A 9,825-nucleotide genomic window follows, 5' to 3' on the forward strand; every position below is an offset into this window, starting at 1 on the left:
GGTAGCTCGGGGCCCTGTCCTAGTCATATACAGTCATTACTCTTTAGAGGCTTGTAAACGTATCCTATATGTTATGTATGTCAGTGTAGCAGTCTTATCGGACCTTGTATATGTTCATTTTGGTAGTGTTGTTTGTAGAAGCTCATGCGGCCTCGTCGGTCTGCGCAGTATATATATATACACACACATACACGCTCTTGGGTGTGCTTACCTATCAAACGAGATTGATGTTATGTTCAGATGATTCAGGATACGGCCTTGTCAGCCTTGGTTGGTATTGTCTGTTTGTAGGTAGGCCTCGTTGGCCTAAGTTGAGGGTTACCCCTCCAGAGTTACAGTTATAGTGTGGTACGATCGGGCCGAATATGGCACCGGGTGCCGGTCTCACCCCTCCAGTTTGGGGCGTGATAGATCTAATGCCGAATTTAACAACAGCACAACTTTTTTCGAGCTGATTCTTTCGGCGTCAGTCGATGATCTCAAATTTGCTAGGGCATCAGCTTTAAAATTTTGCTCTCGCAAAATATACTCCATGGTCCATTCCTTGAAACGGCATAACAGTATTTGAACTTTATCTAAATACTTCTGCATCCTGTTAGCTTTAACATAAAAAAATATCATGGACTTGATTAACCACCAAGAGGGAGTCTCTTTTGGCCTCAATGACCTCAGCCCTCAAATTCTGAGATAACTCCATATCTGCAATCATTGCCTCATACTTGGCTTCATTGTCAGTCAATTGTACAGTTTTAATTGCCCGTCTAATAATATCCCCTGAGGGGGTTTTAACACTACACCCGATCCTGACCACTTTACGCTAGTTGCCCCATATATAAACAAGGTCCAGACCCCGGGTAATGCCTCAGAAGAAATTATAAATTCTCCTTCAACCTCAGGTACCATTTTAGGGCTGAAAACAGCAACAAAATGAGCCAACACCTAAGACTTTATTGTTATTCCTGGCCTATATTCAATATCATAACCACTAATTTCAACAACTTACTTTGCTAACCTACCTAAGAGTTCAGGTTTAGCAACATATTCCTTAATGGATAAGTTGTTACGATAGAAATAGGATGACATTGAAAGTAACGCCTTATTTTCCTAGCGGCAGTTATTAATGCTAAAGCTAATTTTTCAAGAAGCGGATACCTGGTCTCGGTAGTTTCCAAGGTTCTGCTAACATAATAAATAGGAAATTGCGTACCTTTGTCTTCTCAACCCAAAACTGCACTTACCGCCACTTTGGACACGACCAAATACACAAGGAGCTGCTCACCCTCCAGTGGTTTAGACAACAAGGATACATTTGAAAGATATTTCTTCAAGTCCCTTAAAGATTGCTGAGATTTTGGCATCCACTTGAAATCTTTTTTCCTTTTTAACAGCGAGAAAAATTGATGACTTTTTTCAGAGGAACGAGAAATAAAACGGCTTAATGCTGCCAATTTTTCGGTTAACTTTTGTACTGCCTTTACATCTTCCAACACCTCCAAGATTTCCTCTATAGCCTTTATTTTATCCGGGTTGACCTTAATTCCACGGTTTGACACCAGGAATCCTAGAAATTTTTCTGAGCCAACACCAAAAGCACATTTCTCCGGATTCAACTCTATGTTGAACCTCTTGAGCACCTCAAATGTTTCCTGCAAGTGACTCAAATGGTCTTCCGAACAAAGTGACTTAACCTACATATCATCTATATATACTTCCATGGTCTTACCAATTTTATTTTCAAACATATGATTAACCAAACGCTGGTAAGTGGCCCCCGCATTTTTAAACCAAAGTGCATAACATTATAGCAGTAAGTACCGTATTTAGTAACAAATGAGGTTTTTTCTTGATCATCTGGGTTATCATTATTTGATTGTACCCAGAATAAGCGTCAAGAAAGCTTAGCATTTCATGTCTTGCCGTGGCATCAATCGTTCGATCAATGTGTGGCAAAGGAAACGAATCCTTTGGACACGCTTTATTCAAATCTTTAAAATCTATACACATCCTTAACTTATTTCCCTTTTTAGGTACTACTACCACATTGGCTAGCCAGGCAGGATAAGTTACTTCTCTAATAGATCCTATATTTAACAGTTTACTTACCTCTTCTTTAACAAACCTATTCTTGTATTTAGCTATGGGTCTCCTCTTCTGCTTTATCGGAGCAAACCTTGGGTCTAAGCTGAGTTTATCAGTCATCACTTTCGGAAAAATCCCCGCCATATCTAAGTGGGACCAAGCAAAACAATCGATATTATCTTTAAGAAATTTAATAATGTTATGCCTGAGCTCCGAGGGTAACTCGGTGCCCAGGTATACCTTCCTATCCAACAACTGGTCAAAAAGAACGACTTGCTCCAGCTCCTCTATAGTGGATTTTATGGCGCCTGATTTATCCGAGATTATGAATGACCTTGGTACCTCATATTTTTTCATTTCCTCAGGTTCTTCCATATTGAGCTCAGTGTTCTCTACTTTTTGCAAACCCTCGATCTGTGCAGCTACTGAGCCGATTTGCTATAATTGATATTTTGCTTTAGTTTCAGTTCCCTTCTCTTTCGCTGACGATGCTCCTTCCTTTTCATGCTTTGGTCCTTCTCTCTCATGTGATTCAATAGCGAACATTTCTTTTGCTGTTGATTGCTCACCCCGAATTTGCTTGATTCCATCCGGTGTTGGGAATTTTAGAAGCAAATGCAATGTCAAAGGTACTGCCTTCCTATCGCGTATCCATGGCTTTCTAAAGATAGAATTGTAGCTCAAATAGCCATCAATAACATAGAACTTGGTATGTTTGAGCATTCCTCCCGCATTGATTGGTAATATAATTTCCCTTTTTACCGTTTTACTTGCCATATTTAACCTATTAAGCACCCTAGACGATGGTGTTAATCTGTTCAGCATCGACAATTGGTCTACCACTTTCCATCGAATGATGTTTGCGGAACTACCCGGATCAATCAAAATACATTTAACCTAAAAATCCACAATCATAATAGAGATTACCAAGGCATCGTTATGCGAAAGAGTAACGCCATCCGCGTCTTCATCAGTGAACACAATCGCTTCATCTGGAACAAAGTTCCGCGATCTTTTTTCTCACGTTATCGTGAATATAGTTCTTTTACAAATGAAAGGTGTCCCCGCGATCTCGGTTCCTCCCATTATCATGTTGATCACCTAGCTTGGTTCGCCCAGATCATCATGTCTGCTTGAACCCATATTTTCACCATAACTGTCCCTGGCTTTACTACTCAATAACTCCCTCAGATGTCCATTTTTTAGCAGCCGTGTGATTTCATCTCTAAGATGCCGACAATATGCAGTTCAGTGTCCATGAGTCTCATGGAAGTCACAAATCAAATTTGGATTCCTCCTACTAGGATCTGTTCGTATGGGTTCAGGCCACCTAGTATCATCAAACTGTTTAGGAGTCGTAACTAGTCCAGCCGCATCGATGTTGAAACAATAATTTGCTAAACTAGGGCTCTCAGCACCGTTGATCGAGACGACCTTTGATACAAATTGGCCATCTCCAAAATCGCTTTTTTTGAAGTTCGTTCTCTCGAACTGGTTATCACAGCTTCCTTCAGTCCCCAGACGGGGCCGCTCCGGTCGATCATAAGGTTGGTACCTTTCTTTTTCCAATCCGGAACCATAATCAGTACTTCTCTTTAACTTGTCCCAGTTCCGACTTTGACCGATTGATCCAGCCGACAGTCCAAATTGGTCATCTTCCACCCGGATTTTCGATACATACCTATTATGAACATCTGCCCACGTTGTAGCAGGATATTCTAATAGGTTTTCTTTTAATTTTAACGAAGCACTAGAACTTCTAGGGTTTCATCCCTTAGTAAATGGTCTGCTGTCCATTTGGCCGGAACAACCGCCAGCAGCATCCGCTCCTTTTGGAATCTTATAACGAATTCACGGAGCAAATCGTCATCGCCTTGGGCAATTTTAAATATGTCCGCTTTTCTTGCTCACGCCTGCTTTGCTCCAGTATGTGCTTTGATAAAAGCATCCGCAAGCATTTTGAAAGAATGGATTGAATGCTCCCGAAGCAAGGAGTACCAAGTCATTGCTTCTTTGGACAATATTTCACCAAATTTCTTGAGCAAAACGGATTCAATTTCATCCGGTTGCATATCATTTTCTTTAATGCCACATGTGTACGAGGTCACATGCTCTTGAGGATCCATGGTCCCATTATATTTGGACAGATCAGGCATTTTGAATCTCTGTGGGATTAATTTAGGCACGGCGCTTGGCGAGTATAGCAACTGCACATATCTTTTTGAGTCTGATCCCTTCAGTAATGGTGGGGCTCCTGGAATATGATCTATCCGAGAATTGAACGCTTTAAATTCTTTTTCATTCTGATCTAACCGGCGGTTTAATTCTTTCTCATTTTTCTCCAACCGACGAGAAAGAGACTCTAGGTACTGCATAACCTTAGGTGCCGCCCTATTGTTACGGGCATCACCACTGCCTTCTCCGTGTTCTGCCTCTGCATTGGGTGGATTAACTCCAGCATTATTTCTCCCTGCTTGCAAGTACGCAGTAGCTTTTTGCTACTTTTCCAGCAGGTCCAGTATTTTTGCTATCCCTAGGTCCGCCTTCGCAACCACTTCTTCTTCATGATCATCATTAGGGATCAAATCATCTCCAGTGTGCTTGAATCTGCGAGGTGAAATCAGGACCTATTGGTTCCTCGCCCTGTCCTCTCCAGCTGCAGGATTTCTCTCCTGAGCATCTGAGTTGCTCAACTCTCCATTAACTTGGTTTCCAGTGTTTGCCATTTTTCAAGATTTACCTGGTGACAGATGTTTAAAAGTGAAAAGTAGAATAATTAGAGCAACAAATAATATCACTATTATCCTTTGCCCCACCATGGGCACCAAACATTTTATCCTAAAAAAAGAACAGTTGAATTTGGTTGTGGTTTAAAGGATACGTGATTTGATTTGCTATAAATAGTGAATATATAGCCTATGACAATTATAGAAATCAATTGAATAAATCAATATGAAATAATTAAGCCTGGGCTTTTTTGATTCTTAGAATGAATTCTCTGATGGAAATCCCTCCGATGGAACAATAATGAGCTCTGGCCTTGCAAAGTATTCCGTTGCAAAAAAGAATGACTAAGTAAACAAATTGTTAAGGCTAAGCTATGTAAATGAGTGTAAGTAATTGATATTAGTAAGTGTTATTCAATAACGCTTTCGAGGGTTGTTAGGCTCCTTTTATAGTAAAGATACATTAGCTCTTAAGCTGTAATTAAATTCTAATAATGAATAATAATGGATAATAAATGTCGTTTAATTATGAATCGTAATGGTTGCCTCGAATCTGGACTGGTCACACAACGTTATTCTTCCATTAATGACCCGATACAATTGCCTCCGTGAGCTTGCTCCGTATGTATCCGGGGTTTCTCATTCTAATTAAATGAAACGACTAGTAATGTTCCACCTTCAACTGCCACGTGTTCCATTACCAACCTGCCACGTGTCGAGCTATATCTTGCCATGTATACAGGAGGCTGTAGTAGTTTAATTTACAGAATTATTATTGAATGGAGGTCGACGGTGACATTTCATATAATCAAACTCTAATTTATTTACAGAATTATTATTGAATGGAAGTCGACGGTGACATTTCATATAATCAACTCTAATTTTATTGGGAATTAAGGCCTAGTTGCTGTTGTTATTATCGTTTTCTTTCCCGGATAATTTAACATAAAATGAAAAAATGTCACATAAAACTGATCTAGCTGTCATCCAAACAAAACAACAACAATAAGTAAAGAAAGACCGGATATGCCAAAGTAGATTGGATGGAACTTGGCCATCAAGTAATTAAAGCCAAAGATGATCAATTAATGTGGAAACGCAATCATAATAGAGGATAATTTACAATTATCGAGGCATGCACTTTGGATAAATATATTCTTTTTATTTTATCCCTCATGGAGAGGTGGATGGATATCTTGCTTGAAGGTCAAAGAACAGCTTCCCTTTAGGCGCCGCTATACTTTTAGCTATTGACTTTTGTCATTCACTAATCACTATTACTAATGTTGTCTAAATTAACTATCATGTTCTGTGAAATGTTTAATCCAATATGTCCTACTAGAAAGAAAAACAAAATGTTCCACCTTTTGCTAGGGTCCCTGCTTTCGCTTTTTTGCGGAATGAGTACTCTCTAGTGTAGTGGAGCAAATGAATGTTAGATTATCGATTATTATTGGGGACTCAAACGCTATTCTTAACTTGGTCATTCTTTTTTCTTTTGCCAATGCGCGTAACCAACGAAAAGAAAAATCATTATTTGTGATCCTTTCTTTCTTCCAGCGGAACAAAAAGAACTTGATTTTATAAAGTATAAGAATTAGACGAATTGAACGTTACACACTTTGCTTGTTGCATCGCTTGATTCCTTGACAGCATCCTCACTACAACATGAGAACCCGAAAATATTTGGTTTATGTGAGAATAAGCAAATGACATTGGATTATTAGATAGGCTTGAGAGATTAAATGAATAGCGGAAAAGATTTAGGCAGATGTGCGGGACATTAGACCAACCGAAGAGGGATAAATTTATTAAATTAAGAGGAAAAATACATAAAAAACCCCCAACGTATACTCGGATTAATTATGATACATCTAACCTTTGCGGGTGACCTATTACCCTCTTGACCTTATTTTTTCTGTATTTTTGTACCATTTTTTTACTGACGTGACAAAAAAAAAATTGAAGTCCAGTTGCACAGTGGAGAGTGTTGCACACTCTCCGCCACATTGGTGCCACGCTGCTGCCATGTCACTGCCACTTTACCTCTTTTTTTCATTTGATTTTTCTTTTATTAATTATATTTACACTAATAAACCTCTAATTAACCATTAAACCATTAATTTTGTCTTCTTCATCACTAAACTCTTCTTCTTCATCACTAAACCCTTCTTCTTCTTCATTTCAAGAAATCCATCAACCTATTTTCTTCCTCCATTAGCACACACACATTCAACCCATTTTCTTTCTCCATTAACACACACACACACATTCAACCCATTTTCTTCCTCCATTAACAACACACGTTCAACCCATTTTCTTCCTTCATTAACACACACACATTCAACCCATTTTCTTCCTCCATTAACACACACATTCAATTTAATCATCAATCATAAAGAGCTTATTTTCAAGAAACATTCAACCCATTTTCTTCCTCCATTAACACACACACATTCCTCCATTAACACACACATTCATTTGAAGGCAAATCAAACACCAAAATATCTCCTCTATCGAAACGACATTATGTTTTAATGGGTCAGACCCATTTTCATATTGGTGTTGTTGCTGCTGCTGTTGCGGTGTTGCTGCTGCTGTTGCGGTGTTGCTGCTGCTGCTGCTGCTGCGGTGTGGCGGCGGTGGTTGAGGAGAAAGAAGAAGAAAGAGAAAAAGGAGAAAACAGAAGAAAGAGAAAAATAAATTACATTTAACAATTGAAATGTGGAAGAAAGGGAGGGTGAGGTGGGTGAGAGGATAAAATATAAATAAATTTTTAAAAATTAATTTTTATTAAAATATAAAAAATATTTTTACTGCTTTCACTCGCCATAATTTTTTTTTTGCCACGTCAGTCGAATATGGTACAAAAATACAAAAAAAATAAGTCTGGGGGAGTAATAGATCCCCCGCAAAGGTTGGCTGCTGCTGCGGTGTTGCTGTTGCTGCTGCGGCTGCGGTGTGGCGGCGGCGGCGGTGGTTGAGGAGAAAGAAGAAGAAAGAGAAAAAGGAGAAAGAATAAGAAAGAGAAAAATAAATTGCATTTAACAACTGAAATGTGGAAGAAAGGGAGGATGGAGGTGGGTGAGAGGATAAAATATAAATTAATTTTTTAAAAATAATTTTTATCAAAATATAAAAAATATTTTTACTGCTTTCACTCGCCATAATTTTTTTTTTGCCACGTCAGTCGAAAATGGTACAAAAATACAGAAAAAATAAGTTTGGGGGGTAATAGGTCGCCCGCAAAAGTTGGGTGCGTCATAATTAATCCGAGTATACGTTGGGGGGGTTTTATGTATTTTCCCGAGAAGATTTAATACATAATTACATGAAAAAAAAACACCAATCAAAAGATGAAGAGTCAACACCTTCGAGTATTTCTCAAGGACAATAAACTTCTTGTCTAATATTGTTCAAAAAGTCAACCAATGAAATTTCGAATGCTCAACTTTCCCCTACGAACGCTTTTAACGAAACCTAAGTAAGACATTAAAAAATTTCCAATCATATATGGAGAAATTATTCAATATATAATTATTGAAAATCGAAATTCCTAATGTTCAAATATAAATGATTAAAAAAATAACAATCACGCATGCCATTCATGTTTACACTGTATACGACACCTCCATTTTGGATTTGGGATCCACTGTTCACTCGCTGCATTCCCTAGAAACACAACCCGTCAACATGAGCATTGTCAACACCCATTTATAAAGACCAAACTAAAGATCTGATTTTTGGGTTCAAAAACTTCAAATTAGTATGTATACATCCCACTTGTACGTTATAGCCTTTTCGGTAAAAGAATAATGAAAGGAATTAATGATATTAATTTGAAAGGAAAAGCTGGCTGTTTTAGTTTTCCAGATCACATTCTTTCCTTGTTCATTTAGTATAGGTGAAAATGAAAAGTCAGAAGTTAAGGAAAAGAATAATGGTCTTGGTAACTTATTTTCTTAAATGTCTTCCTCATTAATTGAGCAATGTATTTAGAAAAAAATGGAATAAAATAGAGAAAAGGTCAAAAAAAGGAGAAAAAAAATAAATGTCAATGGAGGTCATAGAGAAGTGTCACATAGGATTGTCTATGCCTAACTTTATATTATATATAGATTTTTGATAATTCTTACCGGATCATGATGAGCTAATATTTGAGGTTGAGTTATTTTCGAGATACATTTTCTTTTCAGAGTCAAGTTTATTTCAATTATTTATTTACCCTATGTGGCCCCCATTATGTTGCCCATACTCTAGTTATGAGCGTGCATGAAGTGTTAGTACCCCACATCATTTGTGGATGTGGCAATTTGTTGTCTTATATTATTTTGAGCAATCATCACCTTATAAGCTAACGTTTAAGATTGAGTTAGTTTAAAATTCATTTTTAATTATAGAAAAGATCCAAAAATATCCCTAACGTATGGGAAATGGCTCACAGGTACCCTTCATCCACCTATTGGTCCAAAAATACCCCTTCATCCACCTATTTGGTCCAAAAATACCTACACCCTATTTTTTTGGCTCAAGAATACCTCTCAAGCTAATACCCTAATTTTGATGGTATTTTTTTCAATTTTAAAATACCACGTGACTTGTTTTGAGTGGCCACATATATTATTTAATTGAAAAATTAAGGGAAAATACATAAACACCCCCCCCCCTCCAATGTATACTCGGATTAATTATGACGCACCCAACCTTTGCGGGCGACGTATTACCCCCCCCCCCCTCCTCGGACTTATTTTTTTGTATTTTTGTACCATTTTCGACTGACGTGGCTAAAAAAAAATTATGGCGAGTGAAAACAGTAAAAATATTTTTTATATTTTATCCTCCCACCCACCCCACCCTCCCTTTCTTCCACATTTCAATTGTTAAATGCAATTTATTTTTCTCTTTCTTCTTCTTTCTCCTCAACCACCGCCGCCACATCGCAGCAGCAGCAGCAGCAACACCGCAGCAGCAACAGCAGCAACAACACCAATATGAAAATGGGTCTGGCCCATTAAAACAT

General features: G+C 38.1%; 1 protein-coding gene across 1 annotated transcript; it reads right to left on the minus strand.

The window, feature by feature from the left end:
* Window positions 1–384: 384 nt before the first annotated feature.
* LOC132631104 (uncharacterized) lies at window positions 385–2,223 on the minus strand. Its single transcript, XM_060346704.1, has 5 exons — window positions 2,104–2,223; window positions 1,239–1,646; window positions 1,004–1,104; window positions 809–910; window positions 385–592 (listed from the first exon to the last, which is right to left on the minus strand). The coding sequence occupies exons 1-5, from the start codon at window positions 2,221–2,223 to the stop codon at window positions 385–387; spliced, it is 939 nt and encodes a 312-aa protein (XP_060202687.1).
* Window positions 2,224–9,825: the final 7,602 nt, after the last annotated feature.

This window comes from Lycium barbarum, chromosome 3, assembly GCF_019175385.1.
Source record: "Lycium barbarum isolate Lr01 chromosome 3, ASM1917538v2, whole genome shotgun sequence".
NCBI classification, from domain to species: Eukaryota; Viridiplantae; Streptophyta; class Magnoliopsida; order Solanales; family Solanaceae; genus Lycium; species Lycium barbarum.

Coding starts and splice junctions, on each gene's coding strand:
- LOC132631104 (XM_060346704.1), bottom strand. CDS start 2,223: ATGGCGGGGATTTTTCCGAAAGTGATGACTGATAAACTCAGCTTAGAC. Junction 1,105..1,238: donor TGGTCGTGTCCAAAGTGGCG/GTAAGTGCAGTT, acceptor AACTGCCGCTAG/GAAAATAAGGCGTTACTTTC. Junction 911..1,003: donor CTCTTAGGTAGGTTAGCAAA/GTAAGTTGTTGA, acceptor TGCTGTTTTCAG/CCCTAAAATGGTACCTGAGG.